The 26827-nt window shown below is 44.6% G+C and overlaps 2 protein-coding genes across 7 annotated transcripts in view; one reads left to right on the top strand and one right to left on the bottom strand.

Annotated features, from left to right (window-relative positions):
• The window catches only part of KRCC1 (lysine rich coiled-coil 1), a 29621-nt gene extending 18854 nt beyond the window's left edge, over positions 1–10767 (bottom strand). For all 6 annotated transcript variants that reach the window (XR_012042759.1, XR_012042760.1, XR_012042761.1 and 3 more), the window contains exon 1: positions 10561–10767. Coding sequence is in view for 3 of the 6 variants with exons in the window: in XM_072863089.1 (XP_072719190.1) it covers positions 10561–10627 (67 nt within the window). In the remaining 3 variants the exon portion in view is untranslated. The remainder of the gene's footprint in view (positions 1–10560) is intronic.
• Positions 10768–11765: 998 nt separating this feature from the next.
• The window catches only part of SMYD1 (SET and MYND domain containing 1), a 30584-nt gene continuing 15522 nt past the window's right edge, over positions 11766–26827 (top strand). The window contains exons 1-5 of the mRNA XM_072862016.1: positions 11766–11829; positions 13356–13485; positions 13847–14189; positions 25625–25801; positions 26494–26707. Coding sequence (XP_072718117.1) covers positions 14053–14189; positions 25625–25801; positions 26494–26707 — 528 coding nt within the window. The 5' untranslated portion in view covers positions 11766–11829; positions 13356–13485; positions 13847–14052. The remainder of the gene's footprint in view (positions 11830–13355; positions 13486–13846; positions 14190–25624; positions 25802–26493; positions 26708–26827) is intronic.

The raw sequence follows: 26827 nt of genomic DNA, 5'->3' as shown, positions 1-26827 counted from the left end.
CCTGAAACACACGAATTGCCAATGTTTGCAGCAGAAAAAAGCCACTTACAGAGGAAAATTACACCAGTTTGCTCAAGTGTACTGAAATGTAAAAATAGCTACCTAGAGAAAGATAACTGGAACAGTATTCTCTATTTAAAAAAACAACAAAAGGCAAATTGCAATGCAACTAGGCACAAGACTATGAAATACTACTATCATGGGCAGTATTCACTATATTTCAATTTGTATAACTTCTCACTGGAAAACAGATCTTCGTTTCAAAGACAGACTTCTTTATATTAGTTAAGGACAGTATTCTATGCACATTTTCCTTGACTTAGCAGTGAACTGCACAGCCTTCTTGGCAGACAAAAACCAACCAAGTGCATGCTATAAATAAAATCCTACAAACATTTTAATGTGAAATTAAAATTGGGTTTTTAATTCACCTTCTTCTTGCCTGACCACTGCAATTAGACTGGATTATAGGGACCAGAAGCCTGGTTGTCCAAGTAACTCCTATTGTGCCTCTTAGAGCCATCCTGAACTCTGCTAGGTCTTTGTTCTCAATGGCATTTTGCAGTAACTGATGAATTGCACTAATATATATTCTAGGGACAGTTTTAAATATTGGTCTTCATTGTTACAAGAGTTGTTTTCATTCTTCAGTATTGTAAAAAGGCTGACAGGACTTGACTTACTCAGACTCTTTCTTCTTCGTAAATTTATCACAACTTCTTAGTTCTCTTTTCTCTTTATAGTGTTGTGTTTTCTATTTCTCATTAAGTCTTGCCATTTTTCACCTCCTAACACTGTTGTCCCTCTGTTTTGGCTCTATCTTTTCTCAAGACAAGGTTATGCTACTACAGCTGAGACAGCAGCGATGAATGCAGAACTATAATAATCTCAGTAAAGTCTCCTACCTTGGTCTAACATTTGTAGCGTTGCTAAACCCAAGAATTGGTTTCCCCCAACAGAGATAGATCTACAAAAATAAAGACACAGACTTCACAACAGTTGCCTTGATTTTGGAACCTTAAAGATTTGCTCTACTCAGTTTTCTCCATGGTCACAAGCTGACTATTAACACTTACCACATGAAACAGGCAGGGTTCCCAAACAATAACTTGGCTGGGGAATGCAAGCCATGAGCATGGTAACGTAACCTGCTTTAACGCAGCTCTTGGCATTCACAAGCTGTTAAATTAGCAATAGCACGGGAGTTCAGCTCCAGCTTCATCAGTATGATACAGCCAAGCACAGCATAACCCTGTCTGCTTTCCTTAGACCAAACAAGGCCAGAACATCCTGATCCACAAAAAGGATACAGCAGCTGCTACCCAAGCTGATCAGAAGCACAGCTACCTAGCACTTCTGAAAAAGCTGGGTAGCCACTTTTAAAATCCCTGATCTGATAATTTCAGCCTCAAACCACATGAAAAACTGTACATATAAACATAACATTTTTCTCTTTATTTTCTGTATCATTAGCTGATTTTTAGGCAAATATATGTGCCTTGGACAACGTATTTCTACGTGGGCTTCTGATGAACTGCATGGAGACAAATTCAGGAATAAACTGACGTGTGTCTCACTTAAATCCCAACCAGGCAGTGAGTTGTAAGCGGTCTTCAGTCTGGTCTGGGCAACTGCAGGCTCCTTCCCAATGGCACCCTCGCTTCGTTATATGACACACCTCTGCTCACCTCTAGCAAAGGGTCAAGAACAAGTCTGCTCTTTCTCCTTTTAAATATGTCTCGAGGCTATTTGTGACACACGAAAATAACAGAGCACGGGGAGATGTATGCTACCGCTGCCTATGTGCAACCAGTTCTATAAATATTAAGCTGAACCTGAGGTCTTCAGCTTTCAGATTCACAAGACATCTTTCCTGGCAAGTAAGAAAAACTTTTTTTTAAAAAAATAGCTTACCTTACAGTTTGCAACCATGCCATCAGAAACTTTTCAGAGAATCAATCAAAAGCAATAGCCTTGCAGAACTGCCATACTGACCTCGTCATTTTTATGCTTCCAAAATGTTTAAATAAAGGTACTTGTATCATGAATTCAGAGCAACTGTTTGGATCAGCTTTTTGTCATTAAGAAATGGCTCACTGCAAAACAGACCAACTACTGTTTGTCACAAATTGACTGCTCCTTAATAAAAGGATATGGATTAAAATGTTTTAGAAATAGAAGACATGAGATTAATTTTTTAAATAAAAGATATAAATGTTCATGCTGCATGATGAAGTCAACCAGTAATTTTCAGTGTAGATTTTCCCTTATTTTTAGGCTATTCCCCCAAAAAACATTTACATTTGTCAACAGCCCATACTTCGGAGGAAAAGACAAGTCTCTGGACTATCTGGACTGGAGTCCTTAATCCAGCCCACACCTCCTATTTACTAATGACGCAATGGCAATATTTTCTCATGTGATTCTTAGTAGGTCTTATGGGTTTGTCCTTGCCACAGTTTTCTCAGCTATATTATGAAACCTATGGGATTTAGTACTGCCACAGACATGCTGTGAGATCTCATGTTACGCGAAGTCCACTGACATCCTCAGAAAAGACATACTATAGCAACAGTAAATATTAAAAGCAGTTTATGTGTCTAAAAGAATGCACAAAGTGAAGTAGCGCACATAAAAGTTTCTGGCAATCAAAGGATGAACCTGATCCCACTGAAATGCCAAGAGCAGCTTTGCAAGTGACTTTAGCACAGCCCATTAACCTCAGATACTCATAATGTCATCCCATTAAAGGAAATGCAAAGATCCACCAAAGATTTAACACAATGTTCATGGAAAGTGTGGAGCACTGTAACAATCTCCCCTGGCTCCTGGGCTTAGAAACCCCACCGACCAGATTGGTGCTTCTCTTCAGTAATGGCCCTGTTTCCAATGTCATCTCACAACAAGATTGCAAGGACTGATCCTGGGCAGCATAGCTCCTGAAAGCACAGGTGGTCCAAACTTTGTTGGTGCTTACAGATGTTAACATCAGCTAAGGCTGTCACTAAAAGATACAGGGTCTGGTATGGTAGATTAAAATTATTAGCTTTGGGGCTTCAGTAGTCTTGAGCGTGCTCCCCTTACATGAAGATATGTGACCACACAGGGCTAAAAACCGAGAGTGCAGTTCTTGATTTGCAAGTATCTAGAAGCATCAAGAAAGATAAGAGCCCATTACTAGTGGGTATAGTACAAGCATTAAAAAAAAAAAAAAAAAGAGCTTCTACTCTGATCGAAGGTGACGCTGACCCTACCAGAAGGATGCACACAAATGGAAAGGAGCCAGGATGACAATGGACAACTACAGAAACACGAGGCTGCACGTATTAACCATGTGTATTTATAAATTTCTTATTTCAAGCAAACGTAATTATCAGCTCACCAACACACCATCTGCCTCACCTGTACCATTTGCTTTGCCCCATTATCCTTCCTAAGCTAGAAATACTTCTCTTCAGAGGGAACTGGGCTGAGAAATGTATCTGTCAAAGCTGATTGATTAGACAGAATGGGAAACGAGCATTCAAGTACCACCCAGGCATAAAGGGAAAAATCTAGCAATAAACCAGGTAACATCTTCCTGTTTCATCATGCTTCACTTGTATGCCCAGAAAGAAAATGTGAAAGACAGTCTAGACTTCCATGAAGGTACTACTTATAAACTGTCCTTAAAAAAGCAGATTAAAAAAGCCCCTTCCTGGGCTTCCAAGTGCCTGCCATGCCAAGCGCTCCTGATGCCAGAGACGGCCTGGCAAGCTGCCTTCCTATACAGTCTGCAGAATTAAGAAGTGATCGCTGACTGCAATATCATGCAACCTTACCCTAAACAATGCTTTGGTTCTTCCTGCCCATTTAGCCCTTGCTCTCTTTACTGATACAGCCAAAGAGAGCCCCTTACTGGTGCTAAATTTGGAATGATCTGGGTGTTAAATACCTCATCGCATGCATGTCTCAAGAAAAAGGGATGCACCAGCTCTGGTTATGTTTCAAATGAATGCTAAGGCTGCTTTCTATCCTACTACTAATTCTCCAGCCACCCAAATCACTGTTTTAGTAGTGTGGATTTATAAACATATATAATTATTGATACTTCTGGATGCCCATGTTAAAATCACATTGCAGGACTGCAATAAAAACAGTTCACTCAAGACCTAAGATTGAGATCAAGAAAGTGAATGTCAAATATGCAGGCATCTATGGAAAGGAGGACTTAACTGTTAATGTCATTCAGTTGCATCCAAATGTGACTTGAAGCAAAACAAACCCAAAACTGTTCAGTGTCAGGGTCTGACTGGGATACCCTGGGATTACTCTCAGCTCCGCTGCCAACTTGTTAAACTTTGTCAACGCCTTGAAACCTACATTCTCAAACATAGATATATTTGTATTTAGGCATTTAAGCTTGAAAACTCCAGCCTTCATTTCTGTGCAGCTTTGATTCCTGCAACAGGACCATAGGAGAAACTAGTTACCTACTGCAAAGGAATGAGTTCAAAGCAATTCTTATGAATGTAACTGTGTTGAGTTCCTCACGTGGATGGACCTATTCAATATTATCCTAAACAACAGAATTGGCATAAACAGTCACTTGAAATTACTGTTTTTAAGTTAGGGTACAAACAATCTTGGTTTAAATTCCTTCGTTTTCTTAGAAAACAAGTGTTTCAAACCAAGTGCTTTTCTAAGTGACTCCAGATGCCAACATCTTGCTATTTCAGTATGAAACAAGTAGAAAGAATCAGAGAAGGACACAATTCCTCCTTCCCACCTAAGCTGCATTTTACAAGTTACCTTTTGAAACGTACTCAGTGAGCTACTGCCCATAAAACACACCTCCGCTATAACTTCTCACTGTAGTGGCTAGTCCACACTCACGTAAGAGATGGAATGGTTCCTCTTTCTAATGGTGCTGTGGCCTCAAGAGACTGCAAGTCCCATCAGGTCCTGATCAAAGTTAATAACACCAGCTCAACTTCACAGGGATCAGAGTACACTGGAACTTTGAGCCTGGTGAGCTACTGCTGTAGACAGGTACGTATGGCCAGCCCTGAGCACACGTAGCAAAGATGGGTCAACCCAGCCTGGGAGTGATGATCTTCACATTCCAGATGGCAAACATACATCTAATACAGAAGGGGTAAAAAGCTGTGTAGTCTTAATTCATAGCCAGCAGTTAAAGAAAATAATATAATTCCACAGGAAAAAAAAATAGTACATTTTCAGATGTTTCCAAAGGCTGGAGAAGCAAGCCACAGGGCAAAACGATGTCTTCTATTCTTCTTCGAAGAAATACCATCAGTATATTTGCTTCATTACTGTTCCCTCTAAGTCAGTGTTCCGTTTAAGTCACACTTGGAGTTCTTTATAATGTTATTTTTTATGATGCCACCTTCAAAGCTTGAGATTGAGATGTAACCTAATAATTCAATTCAAATCTAATCTTTTAGTGAGTTGGTTTCACTGTTACAAGTCCTCCATCATTAAGATAAGCCACGAATCATTGAAGATTTATTAATTACCGAAAATCACTCAAACTTTACAAAGACTGGTGCAAGAAAAGTTTCCTAAACACATCCACTTTCACTCTCATAAAAATGATTTCTCATTCTTAACTCCAATGTGACTTATAAAATGTCTGAGTAAAAAGAAAAATCTGTTATTAAAGCAGAAGTAGATCATAATAAATGTATGCTTAAAACCCAGCATATTGGTATAATTTTCTGACTTGGCATCTTCTGAGAGTGTTCAGAAGACACAGAAGTGAAATACTTCATATGAAGTGAAATTAAAAGCAGTCTGATGTAACAGTGAATGACATAGGTGAAGACAGAGAACATCAAGTATCACCTGAATATCCAGGTGGTATCCAATATACTTACGTACATGCTCATTCATTTAGCATTTATAAAAATGCTTCTCCAGAGATGTGTTTTATACAATTATTTTTTTAATGTCAAGAACACATTCATAAAACAAGATCGACTTGATTGTTTAAATGTTCAAACACTGAAATATGGGCACTAAGAAGGCAATGGGAACTGCAGGTGCTCAGCATATCTCAACAAGAAAACTGAAGTAATTTAAATAAATTTTAAAAAATCAAAATAACAGAGGTGGATTTTAGAAATCTGGAACCAAACAGGATGACTAATAATAATAAATCAGACTGTTAGTGTCTGAATTGAAAGATAATGATTTGCTTACTGTTTTTTGATTCTCAGTTATGATCTCAGAAGCACACCCAGCGTTTTTAATTTTCTTTTTTTTTTTTTTAAATCTTCTTCAGTGGAACAGCAATTCAGTTAAGGCATTAAAACACTGATGTGAGAAGGCTCAGGGACATTTTAACATTATTGTACTTGTATATTTTACTACTTGAGAGAAGTTCGAGGATGTCTTTTCAACTTTAAACCTGTGCTATCTGTTTTTTTACTTTACTAGGTTAATTGTAGAGGAATCTTTGTGGTGTGCCATGTAGGAAAGGCAGGGAAAAAAAAAGTCTTCCCTCAAGGCAGTATAAATGTGGTAGGAAAAATACTAACGTTAATTAAAATATCAGAGACCAGGTAATTTAAAAAAGCCTGTTCAGCCCAGGATTTTCTACCACTTGATTAAAAAGGAAATGCTCCCAGCTTTAGTCTATTATTAATTTTTCTTTTCCAATTCTTGAGAGTAGAGAAGACAGAAAGCAGAATAATGTAGTAAAGAAGAAGTCTAGGCTAGACAAATCCCTTAAGGCAAAGGTATAAAGTTTCAAGTTCAAGGTACTAAACCCACAAAATGACATAGCCAAATTCTGCCCTCAAATGCCAACAGCAAACATAGCATTTTAATGAAAAATAGATGGATATACATTAATCAAGTTCAACAACTGCAAGTCCTCAAGAGCAAATTTTGACCCACTTATTTTCTCATTTTACAAGCCCTTTCACATGGCTGTCTCCAAGGCACATCTGGACCAGGACAAGCAATGGGGTTAAGTGCATCTTACCAGGCTACCACCTGTCAGCCTCACAGTAACTGAGTGTGCATGCTGAAGCCTGTCCCAGCTGCAAAGTAAAACAGGTTAATTTACATCACGTGCACTACATTAGTTTGCTTTACTCTGCAAGCAAGAAAGGCAGGAGCCTGCACACAGTCAGTTATCTCATCTCAGCTGGCCGGCTGTAACTTCACGTGATGCACAAACTCTACTGCTTGTAATCAGGCAATCATGTTCCTACAGGATGAAAGACAAACAAAAGCTTGAATGCTTAGAGTATCAGCTGTCCAAAACTGCAGGCAAACAGCATCACTGAAATCCAGTCACTTTTGGTTATGGTACAGTGGGAAAGCATGGTCACTGTACAGTAGGAGTCAGAAAGCAATCTCAGAAATAAAAAATCAGATGTCCACAGGTATCCAACTTAGAAAAGTTGGCAGGCAAAGATAACAAACTTTAAAACCCTTATACAAATACACTGAACTGTGGTATTACAGCACTGTATTGCTATACGAGCAAGGGAGTCTGAACCAGATGGATTTGCATTTCTGCAGTTAGGTTGAAAGACATTTCTCCAAGGAAACAATACTGTAGTAGCAGTAAATTTTCATTTTCTCAGTGAGTTTAGTCATTGAATATCCTTTTGAATTATTGTTTTGTTTTCAAAGCTCAGGTGATCATAAAAAAAAATGAAAAGCCAAACTGGACTCTGTTGTTTGGAAACAAATGCTGTTAATGCCGGCACTGCATGTTTCCATAAACTAGTTTCACCACTCAAACTATAAGATTCTTCCCCACAGAATACTATAACAAGTTAACTTACAAGCATTTATATGCATCTTTGAATACTCTATGTTATCACAGATTTGAGTAAGACACATGGCTAAGCCTGTACACACGCACGAGGCCTTTGAAGCATACAACTACACTACAAAAACAGGGGTTAAACCTAGCGTTGCCCAAACCTTCTCAAATGCACAAACTAAACCAAAACAGTGCTAAAAGCCTTGACGGCCAGATGGATCTGTGATCTGCCCTGGCACACAACAGAAGAAGCTTGCAATTGATGCGAAACACAATGCTCCCCCTTTTGCCCAGGATGAGCAAGTAACAAGACGCTTCGCCTGCTCTCTTAGTGCTCTGAACTCAGCCAGGACACAGAAAATATTTTAAAGCATTAAGACTGAAGTACAATATATCAATCACTACTAACAAAATTAAGGCGTACACTTCTTGCAACACAGTTCCTTGATTCTCTTCATTTTTCTCCCTGTTGGTCCAAGTCCTCTTGTTTCTACTACTCTGCCTCTGCTGAACATCACACTGATCTCTGCTCCCTGCATCCTATCACACCCACGAGGGCTGGACCAGCCTGTCACAGCTGAAGCAGACTGAAATCAGCTATTCTGCTTTTACCAGCAAAAAGGTTGCCATTTTTTTTCCAAGTGTCAAATCATTCCAAGTGCAATAAATTGCTCAGGATTTCAGAAAACAAGTGTTTGATTTTTTTTTTTTTTTAAATTTCTGTGAGCATAGTTTGATCCATCTGTACTTTACTTCTTGAAACACACTGTCAAAATGTGAATAGGGTGCAACAGAAGGCTGATTAAGTCTATGCTGGGTGGTTGGTTCCTTCTGAAGAAGAATCTAATGCATTAGACTTCTTAAACACTGCAGGATAAGCTGTTAGTTTCCTTGCCAGGCATTAAGTTATTTTCTTAGGATAACAGACCCTTTTCCCTTTCCACTCTGTCGTGGTTTAACCCTCCTTGGGTCCTAAGAACACATAAGAAATACACCTCCCAATCCCCACTTTGTAAACTGAGGCAGGTTAAGACAAGTTACTTGCCTTTCTGCCTGGCTCTCTTCTGACATATAAATGCTCCCATACGATTGTATGATAGTAGTTTGTGCAATGTTATTTCTCAGCCTACTCTCAGTGCTATTTAAGATGGGCTTGTGGAACACTGGGTGAGAAACATATAATTAGTGAATTGATACCTGACTCTTTTTTTCCCCTCCAGTAAGTGAAGATATGTAGAATAGAAAAGGAGGGAGAGGGGAAAATTAGTAATTTATAACATGAGCGCGCTACATACTGAGTCTTGAAAAAGGATGCCTGGGTGCAACTACAGAATAATTACGCTCTTACAGGTATTAAGAGTTTTAATCTTGTTGCCACTGAGTCAAAAGAAACCCCTTAGGCTAAAACAAACAGAAAACCCCAAGGGGGTGTGTGTGAAGAAGTTAGCAAGAATGGTTGCCATGAAGTTTCCAAAGCCAACAGTTACTGCTAATTTTGTATTTAAGAAAAGGATACCCTCCCACCCCAACAGGCTATCAAACCAGAAATTACCCATAATATCCAGTTCCACAGCTTCTGTTTGGCACAGGTATGAATTGACAAGCATAACCAGCAATCCTTGCTGTGTCTGGCTTGCAACAAAACCTGTACCAGCTGTGCACTAAAAATAAGGGTGTGAGCTACCTCTAAACACTGAGAATTTAAGAAACACAACCTTCAGACCCTTAAAATCCCTTGAAATTCCCAGGAGGTCAGAGTCCTTCTAAAGTTAAAGGCTTTGTTGCTAATACACCGAAGCATATTTTGGAGTTCAGGAACATGACAATTCAGTTCAAGAAATACATGTGAAAAATGGAATTTAATCCTAAACATAGCAAGACCACATCTCTAATTTTCCCCAAGTATATTCCTTTGAAGAGCATACATACTTGTGTTGCTTTTTTCCTCCAGAAAGCTGACTGCTTAAAATAGCTGTCAGCTTTTTAAACAGAGTGATTAATTCCACCAGAGTTATTTCTGTTCAAGAGTACTACTAAATTTAACTGACAATGGGGAAATCTGCTGTTAATGGATGTTTCACATATTTAAGAAAAGCTCATGTTCATGCATTGCTAAGTGTGTGGCTTTTTTTTTTTTTAAATTTGATTTTCATTATACAACTGAACAGTCAATGCTTATAAACCACTGACCAAAGCCTTTCAACATGCAAATATTTTATACCCATTATGAATGGCTTGGTGTTCCTGGAAGCTCAACACTTTTTTTGGGGTGCTATTTGCTAGATTTCAGGAGAGATTACCTGGGAAGAAGAAGACATGGAAAGGTCTCATCACTTCTCAGCCACAACCTTAAGATTCAATTCCAGGGTTCTCTATCACAGGTCCGGTGTATAAAAGTAACCTGTTTGTTATCTTACTGTCCCAGAAGCATGAGCTTAGCTTACGAAGCTAGAGCAAGACCTCTTTGCACCAAAGAATTAACTGTAAGACCACCTTTTACAAGCTGTGTATCAGTTTCCCATTTCAGATACCCTACCTGCTCCTTCCACGTGCTAAACACAGACAAGACTCTCGTTGCATTTTGCTCCTCATTAATTTCTGCCTTTGGTATCAAACGCCTATTGCTTTTCAATACTGGCATCATGAGAACATGCTTTATTTCACAGAGGGAACGCCGCTGCCATGCCTCTACCACACTCCGGCAGGCCCCTGTCACCACCTCCCCTCACGGCCCCCGGGGCGGGCCTAGCTCCGCGGGGCCGGGCCCCACTCACCTTCGCGGCGGGCGGCGGCGAGCAGAGGCCGCAGGGCCGCCTCCCCAGCCCGCTCCGCCGCCGCCATGGCCCCGGCGCTGCCAGCAGGGAGCCGCCGCCGCCGGCCTTAAGGACCCCGCGCCGCCGGCGGGGCCGGGCCGGGCCGCCTCAGCGGGGCCTTCAGGGCCGGGCCGCCTTAACGGGCCGCGGCCGCCGCCTCTCCCGTAACGAGCTCCTCCTGCGGGCCGGCTTCACCCCCCCCACCCTCACCGCCCCCTCGGGTCCACTTCAACCGCCCCGGGACGTCCACCGGAACCCCAGCCAGCCCAGCTGGCCCCACCGGTCCCCGGCCCGGCCTCCCTGGCTGCCCCGCGCCCGGCCCGGCCTCCCCCTCGGGGGCCCACAGCCCTCCGGGCTGACTAGGGACTACTTGTAACTGCCTGGTAACTACTAGGAACTACTAGTAGCAGCTCAGTGTCTGCCTACTAACTTCCTCGTAACTACCTAGTATCTGCCTAGAAACTACTAGTAACTGCAGCCCTCTCTCCTCATCTTGGGTGGCTTCTCTCCGTCCCCGGCACCCAAAACACCCCCAAAATCCCCCAAATCGCTGCCAATCCACCAGCCGGCCCTCCTCTTTATCACCCCATCGAACCATCCCTCTTCAGGGCCGAATTCCCCCCAGCCCCTGTTGCAGCCACCCCAGGAGAAGAGGCAGTCTAATTTCCCCCAATTTTTCCCTGCTGTTGCCCCAAATTTTCCCCACTGTTTCCCCAAAAAGGGGTTTCATTGGGATGCAGGTGATGACATTTAACGTTTAAAGCTGAATTATAATGACAGCACAAGTCCAAGGAGCACCCGCCTAGGACAGTTGGGTTTTTCCCCCTCTTTTTTTTCCTTTTTTCTTTCTAATTCACAACTTGTCTGAGCACTGCTTACCACAGTCCAAAGCTGCTGCGATTAAATTTGATAAATTGGATAATTTTTTAGAGGGCAGTAGAGGGTGCTGTTTGTTCTCCTGTTAGGAGGACAGGGCCACTCACCCCTCCAGCCCAATATCCAGGCAGATCCGAAGCGCAGAATAACTACCCTGCTGTTGAAGGGTCAGCCTCGCTCGGTGAAATTTGAAATTCAGTGTGTTTCTGAGGGGCTGAAAGTAGGGTCACTGCTCCAAATAGGTATTTAAAAAGCGGGAATCCCTGTTACTAGCCTCTTTTGGCCCTCTCCAACTTTCCCAGTGGTTTTTTTTTTTTCAGATTGACAGTTCTACCACCGTGTTTTTGCACACAGGTGGGTCTGAAAGCATGCCCCGGTGGTACCAAGGGTGGGATGTGCAGCCAGATGGCTGATCTCCTGTCCGACCCGGCTGAGCACACACCACTGTGGCATTCACTGGGCTGGAAGGGCAGAAATTAGACTTCTGTAACGCTCTATCTCAGCCAAAATGGGGGTTTTTTGGTGATCTGAAGGGGCGAGGGGTGTGTTGTACTGGGTACACCATGAATGTCTGACTGTGCAGAGACCTGCTCTGTTGTAACTGTCCTAGAAGGACTTTGATCTGTTGGTTTTAGTTGGCTCCTATGAAAATATGTAATTATGTTCTTTGTTATAGTTATATTCTTTGTTATTCTATTCTATTCTATATCCTTTGTTATCTGGGAATCAGAAACAGTATTTGATGTGATTAATGACTGGGTTCAATATAGCCACACTCCAAATGGGGTTTTTTTTGAGAGAAAAAATCAGCACCTAATTTTGAGGTGCTAAAGTACTGCTGGCAAATGTATGTATCTAAAAGGCACTTACACCCAGGGGAATTAAACATGGGTAACAGGTGAGACCTGGGCGTCCGGACATCACATATCACACAAGTAGAGCATTGCAATTAAAATTGTAATTGCTTGTAGGGGCTAATTGCCTGTAGTGACTTTTCTACGCTGCACAGTGTAAATGCTGGGAGGTGTGTGCTGATGGCTCCGCAACGACTCTGGCCCTCGTCAGGACGAGTGGAGGAGTCTGGTTGTTTGGGGAAGATTGCTCATAATCACATGAACACCCGGATCACCCTGACTTTATAGAGTTGTGGATTGATATCGTTTGTGCTTGGCACAGTCGGGCAGACTATAACACAGGATATTTGTGCTGAAGCATGATACATACTTCATTCGCAGGCAAGGAAAATTGCCAGAAGCTTTTAGCAGAAGATGCTGAGCAGTTCTGTGACTGTCTTGAAGAGCACGACAATATTTCCCACTGCCTTGGCAAAGTAAAGCATTTCTTTTACGGTCTAGGGATGCACAGGAATTACACTCTTTATTTCTCTGCACCTTCTCTGCACCCTGTTAAAACAGACAGGTTTTTCTGTGCAGCACAGAGGTGTGGGAAGAGGTTTGCAAAGTGCGGTGCTTAGAGAGCCGGGAGGAAATAGCATCAGGTTTTCTTGGGGAGGGAGGGTGAGGTTAACAGGAACCAGCCCCACAAAATGCTATTAAATGATAAAAAAATGCTGAATGACAGTCTGGGCTGGGTTCAGTTTCCACAGCAAGGTTCACTCTTGTACATGGAGGCCTTCTCTTATGTCACCCCGAACATGTACTGGCTGCTGGGGGCAGAGAGCAAAGCAAGGGCCTGGCTTCTCATGGGTTTGGTCTCACTGGTGCACCCTCCTTTTCCACTCAGGTGGCTCAAATTCCCCCATCTCTTCCACAGCTGAGCACTGGAGGTGGGGAGAGCCCTCAAATGCAGTGTTGTTTCAAAGAGGTTTAGCGCGTCCAGAATTGTGCAGATATCTAAGATGTCCTGCTTTGCTTCCGCAGCCCGTGCCGAACTGCTGCTGTCCTTCCAGCTCCTTCCACGCTGCTCTGTGCACCCACTGCCACCGGCATTTGGGAAGTGACGCCCCTTTTCCAGGCTCTGGTGGCGACAGAGGATGCCGAGAATTTCAGGGTGTGTGTTTCACTGTTATCCCTGCCTCTAAACACGCCATCCATCTCCTAGAGGGTAAAAATAAAGCAGCATTGTTTAATTTCTGGAAAAAGCCAGATGACAGTGGAAAGGGTCGGAAATATGTATACCAGCCCTCCCTGTCCCACTGTCTCAGCTGTTGCTTCCTGAGAGACAGAAGCATGTGGTTGCTAAAAATACCCTGCAAAAAGAATACATTCTCTCTCCAATCAGAGAGTATAAATGAATCCGAGTTGTAACATATACAACTGCTTGTGGCTGGGAGAAACAATTCCAAACGTGGTTTTCAGAGGGGGGTTTCCTAATGAAGCAGAAGTCCCAGCCCTGTGCCTTCCCTGCATAGGTCAGCGATATTGTGCGGAGGATCTTCGCCTTCTGCCTCTCCTGCTCCCACCCCCTCACCCTCCTATGGGAAACGGTGCGGCCGGGGGTGGGGGGAGGCCAGCCCTTTTATAAGCGTGGTCTTGCGGCAAGTCAAAGTTGACAGGAGTGGCAGGAGATTTGGCTCGCTCTGAGATACCCACCTCCCAAGCCTTGGGGTCCTTTGGGATGACCAAAGGGGGAATGGAGTCAGTCGAAGTGTTCACGTCCGAAGGCAAAGGCAGGGGCTTGAAAGCGCAGAAGGAATTCTTGCCTGGGGATGTCATCTTTGCAGAGCCAGCCTATGCTGCCGTGGTTTTTGATAGGTAAGAGAAAAGAACTTCTAAAACACAGACTGAAAGTCATCTCAATGCAAAATTTCATCTGGCCGGGAGGGTAAAAGTTTGCAAGCGCCTGGACAGTATCAGAGAAGGGTGTGAAGGGAAGTCAGAAGCACTTCTGTAATGCATTCAGATGCATTCACAGCTTGCAGTGAATGTTCTTCCCTGGGCTCAGATCAGCTTTTTTACTTTTAATATGGTGCAATCTGTTTCCAGGATGTGATCTTGCAAGGTGCTTGGTGCCGTCAGCTTTTATCAAATGCAGTGAAAGTTGCGTGTATTCAGTGCCTCACAGAACCGGACCCATGTTACGCTCCGGTGAACTGCCAGGAGTTAGTGTAATTCAGGTACAACAATCTCAGACTGACTTTGCTGAAGCCTCCGATGTATAGTGCGTGATAAAAGTGAGTTACATTGTGCTCTGCTCACGTGTACCACCTCCCAGCTGTACACGCAGCTTCATCACCCGCTGCCTGCAAACTAGAAGCTAGTGGGGATCTGCGAGTGATATTGTTTCTGTTGAAGTGATTTTATATTTATAGCTAGCCGACTTAACTGGAGACAAGTTTCTGCTTTCACTCTTGCACAAGGTGTTTTTAAATTTTTGTTCACGCTGATGTAGCCAGAAACGGAATTCTGGCTTAAATACCCTGAAAGCTAAAGGACACAAAGAACCAATTCCTATGTTAATCTCCCATGGGGTAAATCTAGAAAAAAGCTTCAGACATGAATGGAATTTGTTCAGACTTATAATATGCTAACTGAGAACAGAATTTGTCCCAAACTTTTTAAACGAGGAGCTAGATGCCAGCTGAAGGTTTCCTTCTGGGCTTAGGAAATTTGTGAGCATTCTTCAAGGGCATCATGGTGAGTCCTGAGACTGATTTTTTTGCCACAAACTGCCAGTGACTTTAGTGAATATTCTGCACACTAAATAGGCCAGTGAGTGATTCTGCCTAGCTGAGCTTTCCCTGATTGAATCAACTCCACTAATGAAGTCTGGGACACAAGCAGAGCTCATGCTGCTGTTTTAATCCCGGTCATCTTGTAGCTGAAGCTGATTCATGCTACTGTGTGATCTGGCAATAGCAGAGAATTGGGGATTAAATGGACAGAGCAGGAAATAAGTTTTTTTGTCTTTCATTCACTTTTTCCTTGCCCTTACACTGTCAGTGGGTGAACATGTTTATGAATCTTTACAATAGCAGCAATGACACTTTTTAGTTTGTATTTTAATATGTCATTGCAAGAGCTGACATTAAAAATGTCACTTTTTATTTTAAAATGTTAAGTTCTTGAAGTCTTAACCCTGAGTTCAATTACAGTAGTTAGTGACAAAACCATCTCTCCTTGACGTGTCCTTCTAGCTCTTGTACTTTAGTTTCACTTGTGTTACTAGCTGGAATCTTGCTGTGATACTGTTTGCTTTGGAAGTGCCTATGAACAATGATTTCTGCCATATGCCATATTAAAAATACTAATTATCCTTTAAACCATTGAAAACATTTTGCCTTTTGATTGCTGGTTGAGAATTTTTTTTCTTCTATGTGAAATGTTGCGAGCATCATGTGTAGAGTGGAGCTGCCCATGTTCAAGAGCTACAACTTCACTGCATTTTCAAATGTCACTTGTGTAATGTGAGATAAGGGGAGAAATTATCACCACATCGGCTTGCAGACTGCAGACTATCTTAGACTTAGGTTTCCAACAGAAAACCTCGGTTAGGGAGAGGTGTGCTTCCCTCTCTCCCCAGTCTGTGTTTGTCTAGCTCCCAGAGGGCAGATCCAGACGCTGAGCAGCAAGGGAGTAAAGTAAACACATCCCTTCTCTGCGACTGCAGAGAATGGGGATAGCTTCAGTCATTCTTATCTCTCTGCTTCTTCTTCATGCTGCTGTGCAATAATAATGGACTCTTACCCTCCCATGGCACATTTCATCCCAAGGCACTTTATATACGTCAGTGATGAAATGCATTACCAAAATCTCCGGAGCAGGCAGTGCCAACTAAATGCTTGTTGGTTAGTGCTCAGCAGGGAATATCCTGGGCCTGAGATTTCATGGAAACATGCATTTTTCTTGTGAAAACTGCTCTGATGTTTTTCACACACACAGGGCTTTAGTTTTGAAGATACCTTCTACCACTATCCCAGGGTATTAAATTACATATAACCCCCATTGAAGCGATTGCTATCAAAGAAGGATAGCCTGGATCCTTGAAGGACGTGCAAGAATAAATCCACACTAGGCCGTGGTGGCTGGTTTTGCCCTGAAAGAACTGCTGTTGCCTCTGCATGGATGAAGAGTCCGATGAAGAGGCATGTGTTTTTCCATGCCCACAACCAAGCATTTATAGGTCCTAGAACTGGTGTTGAGCCTACACTATTAAAAAGGATCTCACCCTGCACTGAGAAACCCAAAGTCCAGAATCCATCATCCTACTTCCACTCAGCATCTTCATCTCTTGCTGAAAGCATTGTATATGTGTACTATGGAAAGGGGATTCCAGTATGAGTGATTGGTAGGTTTAATTTTTCAGCTCAGGTCCTACCAAATAGGTGACCAGATTTTCCACAGAGCTCTGCTTTCTTTGTGTTTAAAGGCCACCACAGAAGCATGAGAGTGCAGAGTGCTTGGAAAAGTTGGTCTGTACTTTGCAGCCCTTTGAGGTGCTTAGTTCTTTGGGAAGTCTGGTCCCAGTGGGGATGCTGAGCCCCTGAAATCCTGCCCCTGATTTTGCTGTTGAAACCAACTTCTGTATGGATGTCCATCATACTACAGTGGCCACACTGCAGTCTTCTGTGTGACTACATGTGATGTGGAAACACAGCAGGCAAAGCGAAGGTGTCTTTTTCAGATTAGTAGGAGCAGCTTTTCAGAGATACAACGTAGTTTTCTTGGTGTGGCCGTACTCCAGGATGGAAGGCAGCTTGTGTTTGTGCCCAGGCACAAAGATGTCAAGAGATGGAGGGTGTTACTGTTCAGAAGTGGGGGAGCCCCATAAAAGCTGATCATCATTTGACCTGCTGAAGAACGTAATTATGAAACAAAAAAATTTGCATTATCTGCTACAGGTGTTTAATTTCAGGTGTGTAAGTGAGAAACCCCTCCATAGGGCTGTTGCATAGCAGAACTCTACCTTTCATACTCTGAGAAACTATCAGAAGAACAAACCTCTTTTCCTCGACTGTACAGGGATCTAGGGAGCCTGAACAATGAATCTTGGCACCTGGTGTTAGGTGCTTACAGCAGAAAGTGTGGATACACTACGCTTTGGGCTTAAATGATGCAGAGGCCTTTCTCTGTGTATTGATGTAATTTGGAACTGGGGCTGTCACCCAACTGCACTGTATGAATGTCTGTCTTTCAGTAGGAGGCTGAGTTTGAGGAGGTGTTGAGAATTTTATTTTGCTAGGAAAAGGAGAAATGTGTTCTTTGAAAAAACTCTATAATCAGCCATCATAATCTGAGCAAGTAAGACCATCAATTTAACTGGACCAACCTATAGGGTGATGTGATGGCTTGTCCAGCAATATGCTTTGGGACTCAGCTTGCAAATTAAGACACCCAAAACTAAGGTCTGTGATAAGTGTCTCCGTAGAGCTAAGGGCAGGATTCAGTTGCTGTAGGTGTTTAGTGTCATTTGAGATGCCCCAGAGTGTCTGAGACATCCTCTTAGGGCTGACAGGTACAAAACAGGATTTATGAGAATCAGGCCTCCTCTCAGGCCAGATGGGTGTCCCTGCAGAGCCTAAAATAGCACTAGGCTCCTATGTCCAGGCCAGTGAAACCAGCCCTAAATGTCCATTATAATCAATGGAGCACTATAATGTGCACCAAACACAGATACCTACCTTTGAACGGAATGGCTTTCCAGACCCCACTGAGTGTTTTGATGGGATCTCTACTTGGACACTGAGGGTACAGATGAGCACATCTAAGTGTCTAAATCTGCAGACTGCATCCCACCCTAGAAGCCCCTGAAGGTCCCTGAAGTCATTAAAGCTGGTGAGGGCTTGTACTCTTCAACCCAATAATGGCCATCTGAGCATTTTCAGCAGTTTCTTAGCTGGTGCCAGAGACCTTTAGTCCAGAAGTACATAAAACTCAAAGTGAAGCTAAAGAAGGTTCCTATAGACATCAGCCAGCTCATAGTTTCTTAGATTTTAAGACCAAGGTATGACTCACAAGGCTAACCCTGCTCATTGCAGGGGGGTTGGACTAGATGACCTTTAAATGTCCCTTCCAACCCAAACCATTCTGTGATTCTATGATTCTGTAACCTTTTGCTTAATACAGTGGTTACCTGGCATTGACTCCCGCATCAAGCCCGTTATTTCTGTCTGAACTAGAGCAGGCTGTTTAGAGAGACAGTGAATACTGATTAAAAGAGGGTGCAGATCTCGGTGTGATCTCTGGTATTTTGCTGTTTGGATAAAGTGCAGACACACTCTCTGATCTGTTTGAATAAGCCTTGCTGTTATCAGCTGAAATAGCACTCAGAAAACACCAGTGTCAGGCCTACTTTGCCCTAAAATAGATGCAGAAGGTTGGAAAAATATCTTCTCAAGGGATTCTTTGCGTTTGTTGGGGTCATTTTTTGATTTGCAAAGCCCCTGTGCGTTCCCCATTGACATTGACTCTCACTGAAGCTTTCTCTAGTGCTCTGCTTACATGCTGGGTTTAATCCTTCTTTCTCTCTTCACTTTCTCTTGGAAGATCCCCGGTCTCCTTTCCTCACTGCCACCTTCAGGACGATGGCATTCCCATTGCCTGGGCTCAATGTACAGTATGTGACCTTCTCCTGTGCCCGTGTCATTTGGCTCTCGAGCCTGTAAGAGTTTACATTTCCTACAGGCATGGGGATGCCTGATATATCTCTGTCAACCTTCGTCAAGAGAAGGTTTGCTCTTTAACCAGTGGGGTTTGAGAGACAGTAGTCAAGGCAAACAGTGTCATGTGGTAGGAATGCCAAGATCACCTGAAGATCTGCTTGACGAGGGATCTGCAAATTGCCAAAAACCTGAGATCATGCAATTTTTGAACTCCTTTTTGATGTATGAAGCCGGCCCAAAACATTTTCCAAGGGAAATGTGGGGACCTCCATTATTGTAGCTGGGATGACCTAGGGATATAAGAAATGCAAAATTTTCCATAACAGCATGACTGAAAAGATTATGGAAGCAAATTCTTTGAGCTGATACCAATAAAAACTGAGAGCCAATGTGATCATATTCACATTGTTTAAAATTTTCTGGGGTTTGATTTTTTATTATTATCTCATTTGTTCAAAAGCTTAAATAAAACCTAGCTTTTTTAAAGGAAACCACACCCACATCTCTCTAAAAAGAGGCAGAGAAAGCTTGGAATGAAAGACTAAAAGTAAAATAGTCTAAAATTGGTCTAAAATAAATCCTCTGCTCAAATCAAACAAACTAGGATGTGTCACCCCTGACATTGTAAAGATAAAAGTACTAAGTTCCAACCCCCTTTTTTAAAGGAGCAGAACTGTTCTTGTGCTAATAATTCACCATTATAGGCATCCTCAGTAGAAGTCAGCTATTGAATACCTCCCTTTTCCTTTCAATGCTGAAAAAGCAGGTGCATTTTCTTAGGCTGTTGTGTTTAATGAAGTGTTACAGCCTCTGCTTTGAAAGCCAAGTGGACTTTGCCTACATCTTAGGCTATTCTTATACCGTCCTCTGTAGGACCTTGAGGAGAGAGATGCCTAGCCAGCCAATAATAAACATGAAGCAGGTGGACTTAGGTGTAAGTTAGGTTGTCTGTGTGTGTCATCTGTCATGTACAGAATAGCATAAACTCATATTAAATAGTTTGTGAGCTTCTCACCATGTCCATTAGCTATTCAATGAAATCCTACTTTTATTCCTTTGCACCACAGCCATCTCACCTTGCTTTTCCAGATCAGTGAATGAGATGCTGTGGGTGCTGGATAGGAAATGATTCGCAGATGTTTGGGTTGTGCATGTCTCAGAGATGAGGTTAATATATTTCCTGTGGCAGTGCTCAGCCCTCTGTCCTGGCAGGTCCAACAGATCTTAATCCATCTGAATCCAATCCAAGCAGTCACAAGAGCTATTTGTTTCTTCTGCTTTCACTGAGAGCCGTGCTTGCAGGAGCCACGGTTTAGCTGACAGTGCTCTGTCACCTCTTGCATTTGTTGGCTGGCACATTGAATCATTGCTTTTGTGACTGTAGCTACGTCCAGGATTAGTAGCAGTTGTGCGTCTCATCTACGTAACATCAGAGCTCATGAACCCCTGAGGGTTGAGCTCGGCTGATGCTTGGATGAGTGGCCAAGGAAACCTGAGACTCCCCAGAAAGTCATTTAGTGAGTCAGTCAGTGGCACCTGCCCTCCAAGTCAGTCCTAAATCCCTGACCTGGCAAGGCTTGGATGGGCTGGAGAAATCACTGTGCTAATGAAGAACCTGCTTTTGGGCAGGGTGAAAAAAAGAAGTTCTCACTATGTGTGGAAGATGGCAGTGAATGAATGGCCAGAGATCACCCCAGAGGCCATGGTGTACATAGACACAGCAGAAAGCAGTTGTATTGTCCCTGTGTTAAAGCAAGGGAAGCCGAGCACCGAGTCTCTAAGGGTTCAAACCTCCAGGGCTCCTGCGTAGGTACCACACATCTCTCCAGAAACCTTCAGTGCTGCCTGGCCATGCAGCATCCTGACCACATGGGCATGGGCTGCTCTCTTTACAGGGAGAGTAAGCTCCATTCGGGCCACCTGGAGCCACTTTGGGTTGTGTTAAACAGTTTCTAGGCCAGATAGAGAAGGCTTTATAGATCAGTGGTTTCCACAGCCTGAGAGACTTGGGTTTAACCTGCTGGTCTCCTTGTCCTTGGGGGACCTTAACCATTGCAGAGGGGATGACAGGGGAGACTGTGGACCACTGCAAGCCTTTGGTGTCCTTGGTGTTGTCTACCTCTAGGACAGATGATATCAGAGCCTGTCATAAGGTCCAGCCCTGGGGCCAAGGGAGAGCCCCACTTTTGGGGTGTCTGGCTCTGAGCTCCTCTGAGACAGCAGGAGTTTGCATGATTGCCTAGGGGCACCTGGGGGATTTAGGTGCTTGCAGAGTCAGGCAGTGCTTGAGCAATGTCTGTTGAAGATTTAGGCAATAGATCTCAATACCTGTGTCTCCTGATTTAATTACTGCACCAAGAGTTGAGTCCAGGCCTCCGGAGTCCTGGTAATGCACATTATCAATAAATCCAGTCTTATTTTAAACCATTTCTGAGCATGAAGGATCCTGCGAGGGTTTTGTGAGAGGTGTGGTATTTCTTATACCTGCCAGTCAGATTACCTATGAGTAATTGTGTCTGCAGTTTCAGTACCACATGAACTGTTCCTTCGCCTCCTTGGGAAGCCTGTATAACTTTTTTTTGTGCATTTCTGCATCTCCTCAGAAATGAGGGCTTTCCAGGGCTGGTAGTAAGTTCCATCAGCTGGTTTTGCTTTGGAAACTCTGGACACCTTATGCAATAAACAGCAAAATGCAAAGCCAACATTTCAGTATTTTTCTGTTCTCAGAGAGAGAGCTGGGGGCAGACAAGCCCCTGTTTGAGGACTCGGGTTTTGCTGCACTGTATTCCCCTCTGACCTGTCATTCCTCTTTACAGGGAAACTTCTTTAACTGCCTTTTCACTTTCTGACTGCCCTCAAAGCACGCAGGCGGCAAGAAGGAGCCCCATTCCCTGCGCGAGATATCTCCCCACGCTTCCCAGCACAACGTAACCACACGGGTTTTATCAGCTCTCTGGCTCTCCTTTGCCTTATAAGGAGTGTAATCTCTCTTGCACCTCTCTGCCCCTCTGACTTGACAGCTGACAGAGCACAGCCTCGCATTTCTCACCAGCTCCCAGCTCTTTCATTTGACTTAATGGAGTTTGGCTGCATCCCCCTTCCTGGACACGTGCTCCCCCCTGCCCCATCCCGGGTGCTTACCTTGTATCAGGCTCCCTCCTGTGTGTTGGCACTGCTCACTGTCATTTTCCAAACCTCATTTTTGCACGTGGTGTTGTCTGCTGCAGGTCATTCTGCTTTAAATCAATGGCCCTCTGCTTTAAATCAATGGCCCTTTTCATCCTGCAAGAGCCAATGCGCAGGGTGGATTGTGTCAGCAGGTCATGCAATAGTGCCAGAGGAATGAAAGTGCATTTAAAGTGTACTGTGATAGATATAAATATGCATACATATGTCTGTATAGTGGAGAGGCAGGACAGTCTTGGGGCTGGGGACTCTGGGGCTGTGGGTCTGATTCCTGCTGTGGCACAGACTCTTCGTGTGGTCATCAATACATTTTTTCTTTCCTTGTGCCTCAGTTTCCCCACCATGGGTTCTGGATAATGATAATGTGTCCTTGGTAATGAAGCCTCTGTGGTCAGTGAGTTTTTTGCAAGGAGAACCTCCATCCTGGGGCCAGCAGTGTCTAAGTGATGGGAATTTAAATTTTCCCGTACTGTCGAGCCTGGCTGGAGGCAGAGATAAAGTGGGCAGTTGCCTGGAGAAGCAGGCAGCTGGGGGCACCAAATCAGGCAGTGAAAAGCCTTCTGTAGCAGTAAGGGGAAAGTCCCAAAGTTGTTTGGGCAGGAGACCAAAGTGTCTCCCCCTCCTTCCCAATGAAGCAAGACCCTGGAGCAAGCAGCTGGACGTGTGAAAGGGGAACATGGGGGAGTGTTGCAGATGGAGTGAGAGTGCACTTCACTTGTAAGAAAGAAGCAAAAATATACTTTATTGATATAAAACAGTGAGTTAACAAAGTTCAATGCAACAGTGGTTTAACAAGATTCGATGGCAAGGTACACTTGATTATTTACTGCATAGAGGACAGGGTCAGACAAAACTGTCACGAGGTTCGGAAAAGGATTCTCCTGTTGTGTCATGAGGTTTGGAAAAGGATCCCCTTGCTTTCTAAACTCCTTCTCCGAGAGGAGTCTAGGTGTGGCTAGATCCAATCCTAGTCCCAGACTTGGTCAACGGCTTATGTCTAAAGGATTATATATGTGCAATCAATCCTTTATATCACTTAGCTAAGATTTCAAAGTTTAGCATGCTATTAGTCCCTTACCAAGGATCTGTTGTGGCAAGGAATCTCTCAGCCTCGAGGAGTAACCTTGAGAGGCGTCTCTGCTCAAGGGGAGATCCTGGCGTGCAGCCCGCTGCCGTGCAGGAGAGCTCAAAGGGCTCTTGGGCTGCTCACTATTTATGGGGGTAAGATGATTGACTCATAGTCATATTTGCATACCGACCACAGATTTTAGTTTCTTAGGTGGGTGCATCGCACAATAGCCCTAGGCTATTGTGTTGTTATCTGTCTCCTGAATCCACTTTGAGCGGATCCAGCCATCACGACCAGATGCATCCATTGCGACCACCACTGGTGGTTATCACCTGAGCAGGGTTACGGGAGATAAAGGTTGGGGGCAGGGGAAGCACACTTGGTCTGGGACCCTGGACACTCTCGGAGGGAGGACATGAGGTTAGAATTCCTCACCAGTATCCTCTGATACATTCCTCCCCCAGCCTTGGTTTTAGTTGCATATATAGAATTGTAGGATGCTTCTTGGAAATCCTGTTTTGAACCCCCCAAAGAAGCAACCTGCTCCTTTTGAGAGGGTTTACGAGTTATCCCATGACCATCTAACTCACAGTAACCTCTCAACTAGTTAAACTGCAGAGCCAGGAGCAGGAATAGCTGGTGAGCAGCACTTACCGCTGCTGGCACCAGAGAAAGACACGTCAGGCTTTTGGATTTGGAGGAGAAATCTGCATCGCTAGCCCGTCTGCAGGAAGGCTTTAAGTGGCCTAAAGAGCACAGTGCTAAAACTGACAGCGGACTAAACTTCATGCCCTGATAGCAGAGCACATCCTCACATCAGGCACTGTGCTCATTACCTGGGATGTTTAAGAACACCCCCGTGGGTGGCATATTCTGGGCCACTGACCAGCACTAAATCATTGACGGCCTCAGCTCAGCAATATAGCAGCCTCGTGAAGATGAAAAATCCCCTGGATTTATTAATCAAATCTTAGAGTGGTCATAAATGCAAGTACTGCTCTCTAAGCTTGGCATTACAGCCAGCCCACTCCATGTCCTACCCCAGCCAGTACTCCTGCGAGCTCGAGCGTTCATGTTTCCTCTCTCTTCAGCTGTTTGGTGTTCCTTGTCCATCCTCGGGCAGCTGAAAATCCATTTGTGCCTTGGCGTTTGTGCTTGGGGGTCTGCTGAACAGCCGGGATCCTGCCCTGGTCCCTCAGACCTTCACTAATCCACATTAAGCATCTGTCTCGAGTCACTGGGACCGGGAGAGCCCCAAACCCATCCAGCCTGGGCCTCCGTGCTGCTGTCTCCTGATGGTAGACAGCCAGGAGACATGTACTGCGACTGAAGGAAGGAGGAGAAGACATAAACCACTCTGCGATGAGAAGATCTAACTTGAAGGAGGCAGTTTTCTTGGTTTCCTCATGTCATTTCCAACACAGTGCCACAATTGCCCAGTGCAATGCCTCTAGTACAGCTACACCTTTGGCCCAGTGGCAAAAAGAAGTAACAAGCAAAGCTGCTTTTTAATCCATGGAAACATATCTTGGTTTCAAGCAGCACAAACACAGGGTTTCCCTATGCAACCACTTCCATCTTTCAGTCTTCTTCATCGTGATACACCTCTGGTCTGCTCACTAGCAGAGAATTTCTGATGTATATTTGTATCCCCACAGCATGCCTGTGCCTGAGGAAGGCTTAGGAGAGCAGTTAGGACGGCTCAGAGCCATGCTCCCGTTTGGTCCCTCTCACCCAATGTTTTCCTAAGTCGCTTAGGCATGATGGTGGCTGCTGCTCCATTTTGTGACCTGGCCCATGCAAGGCCCAGGAAAGCTGTAGTGCTCAGGAGGGGTTTCACTTCAGCCGAATTCAGAGGCTTTGCAGGAAGGTGAAGCTCTTAGGCTGGCTCTTTGCCTTCATATTCTTCTTTGTGCTTGCCTGAGCTATAGACTCATTAGGCATCTGCTTTCTGCTCAGCAAACGAGTGGCTGGTGCTTCAGCATGGGCCAGACAGAAAACTAAAACAGACTGAAAATCCTGTTAACAGCGGCGGTGCTGAGGAGCAGATGAGCTGCAGACAAGAGGGCTGAGAGCTGGGGAATGCTTTATTGCCGTCCTCCTTTAAACAAAATATCTGTCTCTTTGGCACAGCCAAACAGAAAAGCAACAGCACTGGGCAAGCACACAAGGATTAGGCTGGGTGGGATGTTTCTCTGTCCTCCCCAAAAATATCAGGGGGTCCATCCTCAGTGGGTGTGGGGAGCCCAGGGACGCAAAGCTGGCTGGACCCTTGCTGGGTGGAGCTGGCCCTTCACTGAGGTACAAGCCAACGGGTCCTTCTGTCCTTCCAGCCTGACGCACGTCATCTGTCACACCTGCTTCAAACGGCAGGAGAGGCTCCACCGCTGTGGCCAGTGCAAGTTCGCCTACTACTGCGACCGGACCTGCCAGCGAGCAGCTTGGCTGAACCACAAAAATGAGTGCTCCGCCATCAAGAAGCACGGCAAGGCACCCACCGAAAACATCCGGTGAGAGCTGGCCCCAGGGGCTGAGCCAGCAGCCTGGGGATGGTGGGAGAGCAGAGGGCATCCCTCCAGAGGGTGGTGAGGAAGAGCTGGGTGGCCTGATTTGGACAGGGTGGAGGTGGGAGCTGGTTTGGGAAAGGCCAGGAGCATGCATGAGCTGACAGGATTGGGACCTGGAGGAGCATCCCGGCTGCAAGGGGGTTGTGCTCCTGCTTTTTTTTTTTTTTGGTGCTGGGCCCCAGATACTCTACTGCAGCTGAACGTGGTGAGGCAAACCCGCCTGGGGTGGTTTAGGAGGTGTGGGAAAGTGGGGAGCAGGTGGAAAAGTGGAAGAGGAGATGGGCTCTTCCCCAATTTGTCTACGGGGTACATTGATTTGGATTCACATCCTGGCTCTGTCATAAGAAAGTGAGAGGAATCCCCAAGAAAATGAGAACTGTTATGAAGGGCTGGGGACCTGGAGGCCTGTAGCACTTCTCCAGATGAGAACATAGATGCCGGGGCAAATCCCTGCGTCTGTCTCCCTTTCCTTCAAAAGCCCATGGATGGTGACCAGCCATCAGCCATCTGATGCTGAGCCTGTCTTGGTCTGTCTACACATAATTTCCCACCCATGAAATGAATTTTGATGGCCCTTCAGTCCTTATCCTTGCACTGGGTGGTGGTGCTAACGCCTGGGGCTCTCTCCTGGCCAGGCTGGCTGCCCGCATCATGTGGAAGATAGAGAGGGAAGGCAGCGGGCTGGCAGAGGGCTGCCTGGTCTCCATCGATGACCTGCAGAACCATGTGGACAGCTTTGGCGAGGAGGAGAAGAAGGAGCTCCGTGCTGACGTGGAGAGCTTCCTTGAGTTTTGGCCGCCCCAGAGCCAGCAGTTCGGCATGCAGTACATCTCCCACATATTCGGAGTGGTACGTCAGAGGGGTGGGAGAGCAAACAGGGGGCTGCTTTTAGTGCAAGCTCCCCAGAGAAAGTCTCCAACTGGCCTGAGTTGAGGAAGCCCGAGTTCATCCCTCTCTTGCCCTTAAGAG

Source organism: Ciconia boyciana, chromosome 5 (assembly GCF_034638445.1).
Source record: "Ciconia boyciana chromosome 5, ASM3463844v1, whole genome shotgun sequence".
Lineage (NCBI taxonomy): Eukaryota > Metazoa > Chordata > Aves > Ciconiiformes > Ciconiidae > Ciconia > Ciconia boyciana.
This window is presented reverse-complemented; position numbering and strand designations above follow the sequence as displayed.